Source organism: Drosophila albomicans, chromosome 2R, assembly GCF_009650485.2.
Source record: "Drosophila albomicans strain 15112-1751.03 chromosome 2R, ASM965048v2, whole genome shotgun sequence".
NCBI lineage: Eukaryota > Metazoa > Arthropoda > Insecta > Diptera > Drosophilidae > Drosophila > Drosophila albomicans.
This window is the reverse complement of record NC_047631.2, coordinates 17,765,066-17,783,398: the sequence shown is the minus strand read 5'-3', so window position 1 is coordinate 17,783,398 and position 18,333 is coordinate 17,765,066. Positions and strand designations below refer to the sequence as shown.

Below are 18,333 nucleotides of genomic sequence, written 5' to 3'. Positions count from 1 at the left end.
ACATAATCCAAAGTTAACGAGTACTAGCCTAGGCCTTCGACTCGCTAACTCTTGTTGCCTTGGGGTAACATTTATAGATTTACTTATTTTTCCCCTAAATAACATTACCATACACAACCATCATGTCCACTTTTAAAATATTGTGTATTAGAATAAAAACATAAAATTTAATAAATCTGATCTTTATTTGAAATATGCGATACTCTTTACATATTACTTTGTGGTTGCGTATTGTACAAATACTCTGACGAATAAAACACAGAAAACTCGCAAATACATATACAAATCATTTTAGCTTAAAATATTTTACTAAGACTATATATGTATGTGATTGAGAGATTGGTTTGTTGTCTACAAAAGGTATTTTTTTGTTTTTTGTTGTACCCAAAATTGTTTGGGTACTGAAATCATATATGTGTATCCTAACAATATTTAACGATTTGTCGGTGCATATCTGCCACATTAAATAAATATGGGAGATATCTAGCAAGAAATCGCCATTGTTGACAATAGGGCTGCAAATTGTGTTTAGCGTTTGACTGACATTTCCTTCAAGCCGGAAAAGAGGAGTCAACGCTTCATACGATGGCTTTGGTTGCAGCCCCTAATTGATATGCTTACTCTTAACATGTAATTATTCGCAAAGAACACAAATTACCAAAGAGTTATTAAACACTACTAAATGAATGACATTGAACTTAAGAGCTAATTTAATAAGAACAGCGGGAAGAGGATCGGGAAATTTGTTCACATTATAGCGCAACGAGATCGGTTGGCGCCTTCAACCTCGGTGGTGGATCCTTCCACTTCAGCAGCTGGCACATTGGCTACTAGATCATCGCCCACCACATCCTTATTGTTTAGTTCCACATCCTTGTTGTTGTCCTCAGCGGCTTCCTTGACTGGCGATCCGCCCTTTTTGGGTGTCTCCAGACCAGCTTCCTGGGCAACAGTAACTTCATTGCTGGCTGTCGATTTGTTTAGCTGTTGCTCCTCCTCTTGGATGACAATGCCCGACACATTCTGCACCTCTCCGCCATTCTCAGCCTCTTCTTCCTCGCCAGCTGGCGGTGTGTCGTCCAAACGCAGACGTGTTGATGGCGAGTTAATGGTTGCCTTGGAGAAACGTGAACGCAACATGCTGAATGGCGATGCTAAGTTCATGCTGAAGAGCTCGAAGCGCGCACGTTTTGGTGGAGACATCTCAATATCGCGGGCCAGGTCAGTAGTTGACTGGCTGCCCGCTAGTGGCGGTGGTGTGCGCTCACGTTTGCGACCACGCCCAAAGAAGGAGAACGAGAACGACGAGCTGTTGGGAATCTCGGAGCCAACGGTGGCATTCATGCTGGTGTTGGTGCAGTTCGAAGTGTCTAGCTCACTGGTGTTGATGCAACGATAGTTGCCCAGTTTGCCAGGTGTTAGTGCTGTCTCGGGCCGTATGCTGCGACGACCGCTGATCTGAGCAAAGGTGCGAGCTGGAGTTCCAGCTGGGGAGCTGGATGGCTGGGCGGCCAGTTCAACTTCTTTGGTCTGTTTGCTGTTGCTGCGGAAGCCAAAGAGATTGCGACCAGGTGTGGAAGTAGCCGCAGGTTGAGAAACTGGCTCGCTTCGGATAGGCGATGCCTCTACAGCCAGTGTTTCCATCTCAACATCTGCGACAGCCTCAGCTAGATTCGCAGCAACGATTTCAACAGTTTCTGGTTCTTTCTTTTGTTCTTGTGGTAAAGCTTCGATTTGCTCAGCCTTAGTGGGAGTTTTCTGTTGATTTGATGTTTTACGCGATGATTTGCGCTCCGAAGTTGGCGTAGTTGGTTCGGGAACCACCATTACTTCGGGTTCATCATCCAATTCAATGATTTCAGCTGCTGCTACTGGTTCTTTGTTTTTCTTGGCATCGACAGCAGATTCTGCTGTGGGCGTAGCTGCTACCTTCACTTCACTTTCTGTTTCTTTTACAGCCACAATTGGTTTGGCTTCCTCCTTGGTTTCTTTTGGCTTTTCGGCATGCTTTTCCTTCTCCTTTTTCTGTTGCTCCTTGGATACAGCGACATTGGAGCTGCCGCCGTTCTGTGAAGACTTTTGATTGCCATTTGTAGATTTGCTAACGCCATTTTGATTCTTCTTCTCTTTCGATTCTTTCAAGCTGGAGCTGTTGGAAGACGACGAGGATTGCTGTTCCTTAACCTTCTTTATAGACACGAATGGTCCATTGGCAGCCTGTTCATTTTTCTTGTTGTTCATATTTGGACTATTGGAGCGTCCATTGCTACCAGAAGCTGCCTGCTGAAGACGGGACACTGAGCTGCTGCTTCCGGTGCCGCTGCTCAAGGAAAGCGGCACACGACGTCCGCCGACAGCAGGACCTGCGCCTCCTGCTCCCACATTATTCGATTGTGCCATTTTGCTGAGCATTGGTTCCACTTTTACTTTTGTACTTTGCACAATCTGTACGTGTTGCACGATCTCTGCAAAAGACAAAATATGGTATATATTTATAAGTGAGACAAGGCTAAGCAAGTAATTGAAACATCTTGTGTATTCTATTGAAAAGCAAGTTTATACTGTTCACACTTGAAGTGCAGCGAAATCGAAAGATTGCAACGGAAACCTAAACACGCTTCATATATTATTCAACAGCTTTGTTTACGTTTTGTACTTGTTGTTTGCTGCTCTCCCACTGCATTCCGTCTAGAGAACCGGCTTTGTCGTTGTACTTACCACAGTTGTTTGCTTATTTATAGTTGTTGTTGCTAGGCTGACTAGATCTTTTCAATCACAGATGACGTTTCTAGATATACTTTTCTTTAATCTTTTTACGGTAATCTCTAACGCTTAGCGTTTTTCGGTTTGTTAAGCACGTGCTAACAGTTCGATGTCTTTACTTTGTATAACTGACAACAGATAAGGAGCACGCTCTTAAGTAGGCAGCGTGCAGCACGCCAGGTAAACGGCGACACGATAACTATTGCACTACCTGCAGTTGGCACAAGGTATTCTTGTTTATTACCAACAGCTGCGCTATCATAATTAGGATATTCCAGCAATTCGCGAATATTCGAAGATCGTTTAGGGATAACACCTTATTGCAGATATGAAATTCAACAGTAATTACCGAACCAATCCCAGTTCTCTAAACAGAGACATTGTTACACTTGAACAAGCCTAGTTCTCCCCACGCATTCCTAAAGGCATCCGGTTCGAGGGTAATGTAAAAAGTTCCCCAGGGAGAAGAGTGTAACGAAATGCATAAAAATCGCCACCGTAACGGTCATTGGACACATCACAAAAGGGAAATAAATAATCAGAGAGTGATTAAGTAAAGTCCAGACTAAAAAATACTCATATTGTGAATTATTGGAGAACATTTCATGTTATCACATATAAACATCTACTGCCCGACTCGATATTTGAAAATGTCACTCAAGAATACAAAAGATGCTGCGAAGCATTTGTTTCCAACAGATCGAATTCAATTACAATATTCTGATCTAATATGTATATTAACTCCAAAATAAACAAATACATAATATAATATACCTAACTGATCACAGTTCCTCTTTAAATTCACGATCATGCTGTAGACATTACAGACATTTTAATGTCGCAATTGCTTTTCGCGAATGTTAGGAAAGGGGAAGGCACTGATTAAAGCTGCAAGTGTGTGAAGATTTTCTTTTAGAAAGTACAGCAAGCAACATTGCAAAAATAAAGAAAAACTAGAAAACCAAAGTTGAGTGTGGTTGACCGACCATAAGATACCCGCTATCATTGTTAAAGCTGTTAACAACATTAGTTTAAATATATGTCCAAGGTTAAATAACAATTTAGTTAAATAAAAAAATATGGGACTTTAGATGCCTTTACTTTCAGTTATATTGATTTAATGTTTGCGCAAATTAATAATACCCTTTTTCCATGGACAGCGGGTATAAAAAGGAAAGCGACAGCGAGAGAAAGAGGCAACACATAAACACACACGCAGACATGCTTTGATGCTGTAGCGAAAAGCAAAGCAGACGCCAATCAAAACACCAATACATATGCATGCTTGCAATTATGCGCCAAGCCCTCGCATCGAGATTACTGTAAATAATGTACATATGTATGTACATACAAAGGTATGAGCGTATGTTTGTAATGCTTTTTTCGCTTTTTGTTTTGCTGTGCCGTTTGTATGCCAGCAGAGTTTAATAAACTCAACTAAACGTTCACACATACAATGATCAAGGAGAGAATCAGCATAAGAGAGCGCGAATGGATGCACATACATCTGTATATAAATACATACATGCTGCACATTTTAATTAAATTCGATGTTTATGTCAAATTTTTAAGGAACACAAACACTGCAATACTGTAACTGTTAGTTTGTAACAAAGGCACACAGTTGGAATATCAGCAGATAAAAAGGCGGCTTATAGTGACCGCCAAAATAATATGTACGGTTGCCAGAAAATTAAATAACTATAAAAATAGAAAACAATTACATACACTTTACATTAAACGTTAAGTAAATTCATAATTTTAATCAATATTATTTTTTAGTTAAGCAAATTCGGCAAATATACAAAAAGTTTGCCGTTCCTTTTATGCCTTGCCACCACTGTACCAGACAGGCTCAATTGACGGGGTTCGTTTTAAAAATGGCGGAGGCTGTAGCGACAAATAATAAAAAATTACATACAGACATAGGTATGTGTATATTTTAACGCGGGTATTTTTGTGCACATTCGTTTTTGAGCACACACACATATTCCGAGTAGTTTTATATTGCACACCTTTGTAGCATTTTCCACTCATGTAATCGAAGCCCGGCAACTGTGCGCTAGGTTTTTTATCTATACCAATGCTAAAATCCTACCGCAACACGAAAATAGTAAGGCACACCTACACTTATTGCTATTAGAACTAGTCGAAATGCTAATGTAAATGATCAATTATCACAAACCTTTTGGGTAAACACGAAAACCAATACGATTTGAATGTGTAAATCCTTTGGTCACTTAAATTATTTTAGCCGACCCAAAATGCTGCCGACGCCAACGAAAAAATTAAAAAACTAACGCGCGACGACGGCAAATGTGACCAGACTTCAACTAAACATTAAATTTCCCTCTACTATACTGAAAATGCCCAATCCTCAATTACAAGATTATAATAAATTTATTTAAAATACGTATTTAACAAGATGTCCTTGAACTTAAAGTTAAACTCATTTGAGTTTGAAAATGAATATATATTTTCGAAAATTCATTTTCGATAAATTTCCTTTTCTTATTTGAAGCGCAATATACATAAAAAATTTAGCATAAGTGAATTTAATTGTGTTGACTGAGCTATAAAAGATTTGCCTTGCAGGGTAACCTAAAAAGCTGACGCTTATTGGAATTTAGACTTGCCATAGATCGATAGACACATCGATTTTACCATATATTTTGTATATTTTCAAATTTGGTAATCAAAAAATTATGATTACAATTGTCCAAGTAAAAAAAAGAAAAACTTTTCTAGCCTTGTTTTTAAAAGCTAGATAAATTTTTATATTTGTGGTATTTCAATTTGATAGTTTCCTTGATTAAATACTATGTTTTTTTTTTATATAAACCGTATATTTAGAATATCTAGCCGCGGTCACACTACAATCGCTGGACCCACACGGCTAATAAGAATTGACAAGGAAGTAATTCAATAAACTTTTTAGAAATAAATGAAATCAGTGAAAAATTAATGTAAGTACTTTGTTAAACAATTATTTATATGTACCTAAATAGAAAATGACTGCTCTTATTCACTAATGTCGCTTACTTTATTGAATTTTCCACAAAACATGACGCATCTGCATCTGGATACGCCTTTCATATTTATGCCGGACACACACACAAACACACGTATGCACACAAACAAAACATTTGTAAAAACACGCACACTTCCACACAGTGCGTACATTACAAACACACACAGTCACACAAAATAGATACGAAGAATCTATTAGCTGAGTAAAGATAGAAAGAAACAAGTGCAAGAAGACAAATGGCGCACATATTGGAAAATCAATTATTTGCTGCTGCGCAGGTGATTGAACAGCAGTTAGATCAAGAGTTCGATCGCTTGGACAACTTGGACACCGATGACTTGAAAGCGTTGCGCGAGAAGCGGATACAAGAAATGAAGAAGCTTAACAATAAAAAACAGGAATGGCTCAGAAACGTAAGTGGACCCACAACAAATGGTTCGTGTCTTTGTTGAGCACTGATTTGAAATGCATGCTATGGTTTGTGACTTAACTGAACTTAGCGAAGAATTTAGAAAAAATCCTCTCTTATTGCACAATTAGATGTCACATCAATTTATATTTATATAAATGGATAAATACATTTTTCAGGGCCATGGTACGTATTCGGAGCTAGCGGACGAGAAGGAATTTTTCGAGGTATCCAAGAAATCGCCCAACATTGTGTGTCACTTCTACAGAGACAGCACCGAACGCTGTCGTATCGTTGATATGCATCTCAAGATACTCGCCGCTAAGCACATTGAGGCCAAATTCTGCAAGGTTAATGCCGAGAAGAGTCCCTTTTTGACACAGCGTCTGCGCATCAAGGTGATACCTACAATAGCTCTGGTCAAGGATAGTAAAACCAAGGACTTTATCGTTGGATTCTCCGATTTGGGCAACTGCGATGATTTCTCCACAGAGATGCTGGAGTGGCGCATCGCCCACTCGGGCGCCATTGAGTACAAAGGGGATTTGTTGCAGCCTCCAGATGTTAAGCGCAAGCCATTCATCAATCGCCCACAGAAGACCATACGCGGTGGCTATGATTCGGATGATTCAGATATCGATCTGGATGACTAACGTCATTAAGACGCCAACATAACAAGTACTCGAGCTGCTTGAGAGAGAAACGAAAGTATAACAAACCAACAACACAACAAAAACCAACAAGGAAAATCAAAAACTTAGCACATGAATGTAGCGAAAGCAATTAGGCATACTTTAGCGTTATTTATTTAATTGTATAATTCCAATCGAGCTCTTGCTAAACTCTAATCCTAATCCCAAATCCCTTCTAACATTCACTTACTACGATGACGTCTGGTTGGTTAAGTGTGCTCAAAGTTTGGCTGCCTTTTTCCTTTACCAATCACTCACTGCCCCCAGATAGATATTCTAATCTATTTTTTTTACATCACCCTTTGTTTTTTTTACATTCAAACGGGCCTTACACGCCTTTGGCACAACATATGGAATAGTTCTAACTGATTCATAAAAAAGAAATTTACTTAACATAGCATATAGCATATAAACATAAAAGACAAAAACAAAGCTGGCATATATTTTGAACAATATTTGACCTTTTGTGCAGCGATGCAATTTTCCTATTGTAGTGAAGAGAGATACAACTAACAACTCACAATGTACAAGTTTTTTACATTTATTTTTGTAATTCTACAATTGCGCATCCAAAAAAAGAAAAGCATAAGATCGTCTTCATATTAAAACTGCAAGTACGGAAAATACAAAAACCCAAATGCATTTTAAGTTATCTACCTGTTGGGTGGGAGAGCGTAATTAGTTGCAGGTCAAAGGATGCGATCCTTTGGTGCAGCTGTCGCTTAGCCGTAAACTTGGTGCAGCTGTCGCTTCTGCTTAAACTTGCCTGCGCCATAAAAGTCATATCGCTAATCCTCTAGGTGTCGTCTGCAGGTCATAAAACCGAAGTCATCCGAACTGTAAGTTGACCTGCTATTCGCGTATAAAAGACGCTGCCCGAGCTTCAGTTGTCACATTCGTCCTGTGATTTTGGCACGGCCAACAACTAACTTTCTCTGTGAATTTGTGAACTCAAATATGAAAATGATGCGCGGTACTGATGTAAGCAAACTGGTGAAGTCACTGAAGAGCACCTACAACCACGAGGAGATCGCCCAGATACTCGAATGCGATGTGGATAGTGTGCGCATCTGTATGAAGGCCGATGAACCGAAGAATGACAAGGTTGGCAAGGTGCGACTGCGCACAATGCCAATGGAGCCAACTCGACGTGAAGTCGGACGACCCAAGGTGTTCGAGAACCGCAAACTGGTGGAGCAACTGCTTGCCGAGCATCCACAGTACACATCGATTGATGTGCAGCGTGAACTACTCAGTCGCCATGGCATCGAGGTCAGTCGTCGCACACTGCAGCGACGCATCAGCGAAATTAAAACGGCACAATTTCAACTGAGGAACGGCAGCTTGACTCCTGAGGTAAAACAGCGGCGTATGGAATGGGCGCGTGCTCACGAGGATTGGACGGTGCAGGATTGGCGCAACATCTTCAACATGGATGACTACAAAGTGCTCGATGGCAAGACGCCCAAGGAAATCTATGTCGATACTCTGGTGGGTCCAATCTCGCCGGATTGCAACGATTTGAATCTGCTTGAACTTCTGGTTGCCATCATTGAGCCAAAGATCAAGACTCAACCGGCAAATGTCAGCGAGTTTCGTGCTGTGCTCTATGAGATTTGGCACAGCGATGCTGATATGGTTAGCAAGATGGAGCTCCTCTACGAATCGATGCCTTGGCGAGTAGCAACTGTCCTGCAAAATGGCGGCGCTGAGACCGGATTCTGCTAAATCAGATAAATCCTAATTAAATTGTAAAACTATTCTTAATTTCATAATACATTAATTACTTAAATAAAAATATATAAAAGCCAAATAGAAGTTGTTTCATTTTTAAGGGCAATACAAGTTCAAGGGAAAAATCTGACACACGATCTACAATTCACCTCTAACATTATTCTGCTGAATTTAATTATACGATAAAGTAGCAAAGCAAAGCGAACAGTATAAATTCCGAGAATTAAAGGTGTACAGTGATTTTTATTTCAAGTTCAGCTTACAATCTAAAGTTAGGCATAGAATATAATATGGATTATAATTGTTCAAATTGAAGGAGAAATGCATAATTATTATTACAAAATTAAGTTGCTAACCGAAAATAAAGGTAGCCTCCTCTAGTTTACACGTTGAATTCGTAATGGAACAATTAACACTAATTTTTTTTAGGAAATTGGAATTCTCTGTGCACAAAGCCGGCAGATGTTTCGATTAGGTAATGCGCTTAAGTCTAAGATTATAAATAAGTTTTTCTGCTGGCTGCAAACGTTGTCCAATCATCTACTTTTTTCTTATTTTGTAAGTTATCTAGACATGCGTTGACGTTTGCTGGGCGACACCAAGACTGCAGGAGGCTGAAGTGCACCTGAGATTGCATCAAAAATGCTTGTCTCTGAACGTTGATACTCGCTGCTTATGTTCTCCAGATTCAGATCAGCATCCAGAACCAGAACCTAAAAAAAGATATCAGAAACAGTTATTAGGTTGTTCGAAAACTATTGCTAGCATTTATTAACGATTCATTCAAAAAGATCTAAAAAGCACTAACCTGAGCATAATAAACTCTTCTACTATATAAATTCATATCTGTATGGATTGGTAGCAATTGGCAATACTGTTAGATATCTAAGCTATTATTACTATTGAAATTTGAGGTAAGGACTAGAAATATCTAATCAATACATTTAGGTGATAGTAACTTAGTAAGTAGTATCTTACACAATGCAATAGAAGTATTAGCTATCAGATCGGTATAGCTGGTAAAAAAAAGTCCTAGATCTTCAATAGTTGTAAAGCTATATAGTAATACAAAGTAATTTCATAGTAAGCCTTGCGGAAGTTGTTAACTATTAGGTAAAAGTTATACTATATTTCATCACTCCATGTTTGTCATATCTAAATAATGTAAATAAAGCATAATTAACTGTACCTTGCATTGCTGAGGACGTCGCTGGTGTATCAGCCAATCCTCGTGCAGTTCGTGCAGCTCTTGCAAATACTTAAGGGGCACACAACTCTCCTCGGAGCGAGCACGTTCCCGCATGCGTTCGTATACTACTTCGGGCGAGGTGCGGAGATAGATGATGAGATCGGCTTGCACGTGGATCGATTCCTCAATGAATTTGTACCACTCCTGCAGAGTGTTGTACATGCCCAGCTCCAACGAACCGTTGCGGAACATGTTCTCCACAAAGCAGAAACTGTTCCAAGTAGAACATATTTTAAGTAAAGACACTTTTCACTGCACTTCTCCAATTTCATTCGATGCTTACCGTGAACTATAAATAGAGCGCTCAATTATCTTCAGCTTCTTGTCTGTAGGTTCGGTGTGAGCTTGGAGCATCGTCAGCGTAACGTAAGACTGAAAGGGCATCGCCCATTTTTTGGGATCTTGATACATCTTGGCCAGCAGATTGACCCCGTTTACATTGCGCCACTTTTCGACGGGTTCCGTGATCAGACAAACATCATTCTCGTACTTTTGAAAGTGATTTAGGAACGTTGTCTTGCCACTGCCAATATTTCCCTCGATCAGCACGGTAAAGGGCTGTGTGTCCTGGGCATACTTGCGTCCACTTTTTGCTGCTGTTGCTGCTGCAGTTGCCATTAGTCCAGCTAATCGTTGTTCTGAGCGTTGAAACGAAAGACAAAAACCCAAATTGATGCGTTTTTCTTTTAAACAAATTCTAACCAATGTGGTGCGTCAGTCAATTGTAATGTGAATGAATGCAACTGTACGTTGTGATCTCGTTGAATACCAACTAACCACTAATTTTTCACGATTTTGCCGCCGAGTCGACAAAAAAGCGGGAAACTTAATTCAGATGGCGCAATATTCAATGTTATTTATTTGGGTTATTAACAGCTGTTTTATGGGTGAAATGGGATGCATGCGGAATCGATATTGTATTTATGTATTTACTTATTAGCATAATTGTGCTGTGTGAGGCCTGCATTGTAATTTTATTTCACAACCGAATCGTATTCCCTAAGTACATATATCTTCAGATATATACTATATGTTGCCGGATTTTGAATTACATTTGCCGACGACTGTAGCGAGGTTAGTATTTAATATTTGTTGTTTGCATCAGCTGATATAACAGCTGTGTTATGTCGAGTACTATTTAACAGAATCTGTTAACCACGATGTTACCGAAACTCATCAGTATTTCGACATCGATATTTCTCCACCGCTAGTGGGCTTACGGTATTTTTCGAGCTTCAACAAAAAACATTGCCGTTACTAATTTTTGGGATTACCATTTCTTTAAAAATTGTATTTTTAATGGAATTCAATACTTTGCCGTCAATGTAGTATGCAAATGAACTTTGAACATGACGTCGATGTAAAAACATCGTTGTTGGCATCAAAAATCGAATGTTGAAACGAATATTATTAACGAAATCGATACATCGATAGTAAATGCAGTCGATTTTCTCCACCTCAAACGCACTGTAGAAAATATTACAGAGGAAGGAAAACGTTGTTATAGTAAATTGTTGGCCTAATTGTTCAAATATCATCTAGAAGACTCCAGCGAAATTCTATTTCGCAAGGATAAAGTGTAGGAGTTGCGAAAAATAAGGGGTGAGCTTATATATTATGCAGCACGTGGCTGGATTTAAGCAAGTTTTCATTTTAAAATGAAGTCATTTATTTTTTCCAAGTGACGTTTATAGGGTAAATGTCGTCACAATTAAACAAACCCTGAATTAAATATTCATGGCAATGCCAATTTTCAATTTATCAAAATTTGTGAAGTGTCGTGTCTGAGGAATGGGTCAAAATAAAAAGTGGTTAACTGCTGGCCAAGTTTCCCTCCCCTTTTAGTTTACTACTACAGTGCCTAGAGAATTATTCACCCATCACTTGGCAACTACAACGTCAAACTGTTGACGCACTTATATAAATGTTTAATTGCTTTTAATCGCCGCGTTGTACCGCTTGTTGCTTTGTTGGATTGCTGGCTTTCGCTGTACACTTGCCCCACACTCCAATAATCTGATAAACACAAAACCACTACAAAAAAACCACAGGGCACTAACAGGTCTTGGGCACAAAACTTTGTGCGGTGCAAAGTTCATTTTGTTTAGATATCAACGCAACGTGTTGTTGCTGCAGTGGTATTCGTTGTTCATGGCTATTAACAATCGATTCGATAATTCAAAGTGTCTACACGAAAATTTCAAATGCTAGCGATAACAAATTATCAGTATAGAAATTATCGAAGTTTTGTCCAATTTTAATATTTGTATATTAAATTTGTCGTTTTTTATAGTTAATTCGCTAAGAGAGAGACCAAGGGAGAATGGAATCCAAAACAAATCTGCTGGAACGCAATAGCAACAGCAGCGTTGTGAATGGCGATAATGATACCTCAAGCATTACCCTGACTAATAATGGCAAAGATCTCGATTCGGGATTACCTTCATCGGAAGAAATGGTGATTACACCAGCTGCTGTTGCTGCTGGCGACGATGAAGAGGATATTTTCGAACAGGTGACAATGATACTACGCAAACGTCGTGGCTGGGGACCCGAGGATTCACTTAGCCACAATGGCCTCGATCTGGATTTGCTCGAGGATGACGACGATGAACTGGTCGAGGAAGATGACGCTGGTTGTCCTCTACCCTCGACGCCAGAAGACACTCAACTCATCGAGGCAGAGGTAAGTCTTTCGATTGCGTTATCTCTGACCTATCTAGGTTATCGGTCAGATCCGTTATAAAGCATATGTATACATCATTTGCTGTCACTTGAAAGTCGCCCCTTATCAAATGGATGGACTTCAATAGGAATTGCCAGCTGTTTGCTATTAGCCTTTTTTGCAACAGCTGAAGACCTTAACCCACCTGGCCTATATTGCAAATGTATGAGGTATTTGCATATAGTACAAATACTTTGTTTTAATAAGTATTTTCAACTTTTATTGCTGTGCATTGGCAATTAGTATGCTTTTGTGTGTTTGGGTCAGGAGCGGATTAAGGGCCGAGTGAGGCTTTGGGCGCCTTTTCAAAATAATATACACTATAACAGTTGTGACGCGTTCAGAATATACTATAGTATATATTGTATAGTGTATCAATTTTGTATTTTGCGTTTTGTTGTTCAACTTCGTGTGCGTTATCTTATCGCTGTTTTTTCGTTTGCCGTTTCTTTTTGCTGTTGGGTTCCGTCTGGAAACAAAAAAATTGTATACAAAACGTTTTAAACTAGTAGGCTGGTGTTTCAAAGTGCAAAACTTGTGTGTCGTCGTCGTCGTGCACTTGTCTTATTTGTTTTCGATGAAATTGAAATAGTTGCTCAAGATGCTAGAGACACGCGTTGAGTGCGATGCTTCGGCTCCCGGATATGTGGATGCGTCTGTGGAATCATATAAAAAGCTACCTGATGAAGACACAATCAAGTGTGAAGCAAGCGAGACCAATGTTAGTGTGTGGTGCTAAATTTAGTTTTCGCCTTTAAGTCCGGTTCAACGCTAGCTCAAAATAAAGCTCATCACTTTCCATTTTCCACAGATGACGGAAGTGCTGAAGGCTGGAGTCCTCTCAGATGAGATTGATCTCGGCGCTTTGGCTCACAATGCCGCCGAACAGGCTGAAGAGTTTGTACGCAAGGTAAGTTGCAAGATTCATTCAAGCTATAAATCCTGGGTGATCGAATTCTTTGTGTTTTTATAATTCCCTGTAATTGCTCACACTTCACTAACAAAATGATAACAATTCCTTTTTTTGTAAATAAATTCATGGATTTTTAATTTCATATTTTTGTTTGTTTATTGTTTTTAAAGTTCATTGTAATTTATTTTATTTAAATACGATTCCTAATGTTTTTTATGTCTTCACAGGTCTGGGAAGCCAGCTGGAAAGTATGCCACTATAGAAATTTGCCTAAATGGCTGCAGGACAATGATTTCTTGCACCGCGGCCATCGCCCGCCTCTACCATCATTCCGTGCATGCTTCAAATCGATATTCCGTCTGCACACGGAGACTGGCAACATCTGGACGCATCTGCTTGGCTGTCTCGCGTTCATTGGCGTCGCTGTCTACTTCATATCCCGACCAACTGATGAGATTCAGTTTCAGGAGAAGATCGTCTTTGGTGCATTCTTTATTGGCGCCATCATTTGCTTAGGATTCTCGTTCGCTTTCCATACATTAAGCTGTCACTCGGTGGGAATTGGAAGACTGTTCTCAAAGTAAGTTTTTACTCGATTTAACACTTAATCATTATTAATAATTTTGTTGTTCTTTTAGACTGGACTATTGTGGAATTGCATTACTTATAATGGGATCGTTTGTGCCCTGGCTTTACTATGGCTTCTATTGCCACTATCAGCCAAAAGTGATATACTTATCTGTGGTCTGCGTCTTAGGATGTCTCTCTATCATTGTCTCGCTGTGGGATAAATTTTCGGAGCCGAACCTACGTCCGCTACGCGCTGGTGTCTTCATGAGCTTTGGATTGTCTGGTGTCATCCCAGCTATTCACTACAGCATCATGGAAGGCTGGTTTAGTCAGATTAGTCGCGCAAGCTTGGGTTGGCTTATACTGATGGGTGAGAGCACTCTCTTTATTAATTCATGCAGAATTGTTTATGCCTTTTGGATTGATTTCAGGTCTGCTGTATATACTCGGTGCTTTACTCTATGCTCTGCGCGTTCCAGAGCGTTGGTTCCCCGGCAAATTCGACATTTGGGTATGTTTTAATTGACATTTAGTAGAAAATATCTTTTCTAATACGTTTCTATTTACAGTTTCAATCGCATCAGCTTTTCCATGTGCTCGTCATTGCCGCCGCATTTGTGCATTACCATGGCATCTCGGAAATGGCAATGTATCGTGTTACTGTCGGCGAATGCACAGTGCCAATAGAGCCTATAACTTTCTAAACAAAATTTAGCTATTATCCAGTATACAATCATTATACTCTCATTCACATACACAAAAATACACATTGAACTCTCACACTGCACGTACAAAGAGACTCATACACTCAAATTAAACACAATCACTCATCAAAATACTTAGCGCAGTTTAACAATGCAGCCACATTAGCTTTTGGCTCGCCTTTGTTCTATGTTATATGAGAGGAAAGCAAAACAACATTCAGGATGAATACATGGTAAAGTTTTTACCGCAATCACGGATAGATTCGCATTACAAAATGCATCGAAAGAAGCTGTTTAATATAATCGAATGAAATCTGTAGTAGTTACATATATAATTAATATACAATTTATTTATAAAAATCACTTATTGGTTACTTAAATTTATTTTAGTTTAACATTTTTTGAATACATATATAGTTCATATACATAGTATAGTACATGTCATACATTGCTGGCAACAAATTTTTTCTTTCTTTTAAATCACTGGAGTGTAATCGCAAATGAATTCAATCATCCAATAATGCGTTGTGCTCAGGGTTAAAATAATTATACAACAACTTTGAAAGTCAGTCAAGCAATTTTATACTTTAAGCTAAGCTATGACGATTTAGGATCATTACTATTTTCCGAGCAGTTATGTTTCAGTGGATCGGAGTCTTATTTAATTAATGACACACTCAAGAGACATACTACAACCCCCAACAATGCATGATTCAATTATTGCACTTGACGCAGTCGTTTCAATACATACCCGTAATAATCGCCAATAAACCATTAGATATGATAACGCGAATCAAAACAATAAAACTGTAAAAGACTTTGTGAGTAACGAGATTAGACATTTGAAAATTTAATAGAGTGCGGGAGGGTTAAATGATTTTGTAATTCACTGTAACTATCTCCGTATTTGCCAAGTTACTATGGATCCTCAAGGTTATTTAGGATTTCGAAAGTAACAAATGATTCACATCTCGAATTACAATAGATCAAAACTCAAGTGAATTTGTCGATAAACTTTGGGATTTTATTTTAATCTGGTGAACTAATCATCCACGATTCAATAGTTATTGCAGTAATTATACATACGAAATCCAAAGCAGAACTTCCATTTGGAATTGGCGAGGCTTTTAGTTTAATTTCTGATGCTCCACGTTGTTGTTTGTTTTGGTCTTTGACTTGACAGCGAGGGCAATGTGCTTACTGCTAATGACTGGCAAATTCGGCTCAAGAGTTCGACTTTGACCTGCTTGATCAAGTGATCAACTAAGTCTGGTCTGAGCTTCGTTTTTTGCCTTTTGCACCTTTTTGTTCTACTTTGAGTCATTCGGTTTTACCTTATAATAGTTGTCATTAGGCCAACGTTTTAGCTAAGATCATTATCTGCAATATCAAAATTTGGTTGAAGTAATAAAATGATAAAATTAAGCTCAGTATAGTATATTGCAATTTGGGTTTCAAGTTCAAGATTACTAAGTTTGCACAGCTTAAAATTATGCAAATAATGTTTACGAATTTAGCAACTATTTATAAATTCTTTGATTAATTCGCAAAACAGTTATTCAATTCAATTTTATACAGTTAGAATTATAACATCATTTTATATTTAACATTTTATTGCTTTCGTTTTGCTATTCAAAGCTGGGGTCAAATACGAAAGATGATAAATATACATAAATGTATTAATCTTATCTGGGGCAGCATTTAGCCAAGTTTGAAGCCCTGGGATGTTTGCTGAGTTAACATTTCGGAGTCTCATGTGTGTCTTCTTTGCACTGATTCGTGTCTCGCTGCTTCCATTTTTGGAGCCAACGGCGTGCCCTGATCTTTGTCAATTTGTTGTAAAATCGTTGTAAATATCTAGGGATCGTTGTTGTTGTTGTTGTTGCCGTTGGCGATGCTTTCACTTTCAATTCAAATGTATACGATTCACGCAGCTGTAATTTTGATCATTATATTTAATTTTACAATTAGCGTTGTTGTGTTCATACTCTTTAATTTTCGTTTTTTTTTTATTTCCTTGTGTTTTGACATCTACTTTTGAATATTTTAATATTATACAGTAGGCATAAAAAAAGAGTATTCACTCGGCGCGCATTTTTAATTTGACCTATTGTGTTATGTGCTTTCTATGCTACACGGAAGCTGTCTGCATTTTGTATGTTATATCTCATAAGTAGTATCTGCATCTGGCATAATGATGTGTAGTTCAATGTCAGAGTATATTTCCATAGAGTTCAAGACACCCCGATCAATTGGCGGCTTTGCGAAGTAAAGACTGCTTGCTTACTTGTTGTGCTTGTGCTTGTGCTGGGTTTCATTTTGACTCTTGGCTTTTATTAATGGTTTTCAGCAGCTACGTTTCGCTGTGCGTATAAATCAATAATATATTATATTATACGGACAGTCAAAGGCAACGGTAATCAACTTGTCTTTGAAGGTTTTTGGCGTTTAAGTGTTATGGTCAAGGCTATAGACCCAAGGGGCCGTTGCATGTAGTATTCACTCGTTCCTCATTGATTTCTAATCAGCATGACAGTTGCTTCAATCGTGTGTCTGGGTTTTGGAGTTTTGTTTTTCTTTTCTCTTCTCTTCTAGCATAAATTGAGTTTTAATGTAGACACAATTAGTGCGTCTATTGCCTAAAAATCAACAGTATCAACAAAAAGCTGTGTACAGAATATTTTTTTGTTGTTACTTTGTCGCTGCTGAAGAGGTTAATGAGCGACAAAGAGGACGGCGACAAAAGTTTTGATTCTTTGCAGACATTAGCGTTTCGTAGCGATCGAATCCCAATCATTATCATGCAAATTATGCTATCTTGTCAAGTTCAAAAACATTAAAATCGTATAATAAGCAAAGCGGACAAAAAAGAATTCGCTTCGAAGTTGAAGCTGAATCTGAAGCTGACGCGATTGGCAATTTTGGCCTGTTTTGAAGTGTTGTAAAGATGCTCTAATATATGTGTGGATGGATGAATCGATGGGTGTGTGCGAGTTAAATAAAAAACATTAATCGAGTAAGTCGTTAAAACGCACACACTCACAGACTGTTGTGTTGTGTGTATTGAACATAGTCAAGTTTGTGCCTTAAGTCTTTTGTTTGCGTCTCGACTACAAAACTGATTTAATTGATACATTTTTAAATAGTCGCTGGCATGTTGCTTGCATGTTTTAGCTACAATTTGAAGACACTTGAAGCACGCGTCACAATTCGTTCACCTGCGTTTGTGTTTTTTTGTTTTTTGTTGGACGTGTGACCAGCAGCAGCAAAAGCAAAAGCAAAAGCAGCCGCTTAGCAATTGAAATGAACCGCATGTACAATACATCCCTCCCAATGGACACCCCAAAAACAAACACATTGATTGCCAATTGCCGTGTGTTGCTGTGTGAACCATGCTCGAAACACGCGCTTGGCATGCTAAAAGAGACGCTTCACCTTCAAAACATTTGCGGAAGCTGTTTTTTTTTTTTTTTTTTGGGTACTGCACACAAAACAAATCTGCGATCTATGAATGAATTGATAATGAAACAAAATTCTATGGCC

General features: G+C 38.7%; 5 protein-coding genes across 8 annotated transcripts; 3 read left to right on the top strand and 2 right to left on the bottom strand.

Annotated features, from left to right (window-relative positions):
* Positions 1–166: 166 nt before the first annotated feature.
* On the bottom strand, positions 167–5,077 carry LOC117574928 (immunoglobulin A1 protease autotransporter). The gene is made up of 2 exons (XM_034258979.2): positions 4,949–5,077; positions 167–2,465 (listed from the first exon to the last, which is right to left on the bottom strand). Exon 2 carries the CDS (start codon positions 2,410–2,412, stop codon positions 748–750), a length of 1,665 nt encoding a protein of 554 aa, XP_034114870.1. The 5' UTR covers positions 2,413–2,465; positions 4,949–5,077; the 3' UTR covers positions 167–747.
* Positions 5,078–5,609: 532 nt separating this feature from the next.
* Positions 5,610–7,484, top strand: LOC117575414 (thioredoxin domain-containing protein 9). The gene is made up of 3 exons (XM_034259595.2): positions 5,610–5,729; positions 5,938–6,207; positions 6,383–7,484. Exons 2-3 carry the CDS (start codon positions 6,031–6,033, stop codon positions 6,854–6,856), a joined length of 651 nt encoding a protein of 216 aa, XP_034115486.1. The 5' UTR covers positions 5,610–5,729; positions 5,938–6,030; the 3' UTR covers positions 6,857–7,484.
* Positions 7,485–7,615: 131 nt separating this feature from the next.
* Positions 7,616–8,698, top strand: LOC117575412 (uncharacterized). The gene has a single exon (XM_034259593.2). It carries the CDS (start codon positions 7,853–7,855, stop codon positions 8,621–8,623), a length of 771 nt encoding a protein of 256 aa, XP_034115484.2. The 5' UTR covers positions 7,616–7,852; the 3' UTR covers positions 8,624–8,698.
* A 154-nt stretch (positions 8,699–8,852) lies between these two features.
* On the bottom strand, positions 8,853–10,968 carry LOC117573693 (deoxynucleoside kinase). Of its 2 annotated transcripts, none has more exons than XM_034257054.2 (4): positions 10,812–10,968; positions 10,162–10,516; positions 9,819–10,089; positions 8,853–9,342 (listed from the first exon to the last, which is right to left on the bottom strand). In XM_034257054.2, exons 1-4 carry the CDS (start codon positions 10,843–10,845, stop codon positions 9,193–9,195), a joined length of 810 nt encoding a protein of 269 aa, XP_034112945.2. In that variant the 5' UTR covers positions 10,846–10,968; the 3' UTR covers positions 8,853–9,192. The 2 variants fall into 2 exon arrangements, with proteins under 2 accessions (XP_034112945.2, XP_051862520.1); XM_052006560.1 differs by lacking the exon at positions 10,812–10,968 and adding an exon at positions 10,656–10,750.
* Positions 10,969–11,334: 366 nt separating this feature from the next.
* On the top strand, positions 11,335–15,153 carry LOC117573694 (adiponectin receptor protein). Of its 3 annotated transcripts, XM_052006557.1 has the most exons (7): positions 11,335–11,480; positions 12,172–12,564; positions 13,415–13,513; positions 13,744–14,096; positions 14,155–14,456; positions 14,518–14,597; positions 14,656–15,153. In XM_052006557.1, the coding sequence occupies exons 2-7, from the start codon at positions 12,202–12,204 to the stop codon at positions 14,788–14,790; spliced, it is 1,332 nt and encodes a 443-aa protein (XP_051862517.1). In that variant the 5' UTR covers positions 11,335–11,480; positions 12,172–12,201; the 3' UTR covers positions 14,791–15,153. The 3 variants fall into 3 exon arrangements, with proteins under 3 accessions (XP_051862517.1, XP_051862518.1, XP_051862519.1); XM_052006558.1 differs by lacking the exon at positions 13,415–13,513; XM_052006559.1 differs by lacking the exons at positions 11,335–11,480; positions 12,172–12,564 and adding an exon at positions 13,142–13,324.
* The last annotated feature ends 3,180 nt before the right edge of the window (positions 15,154–18,333 follow it).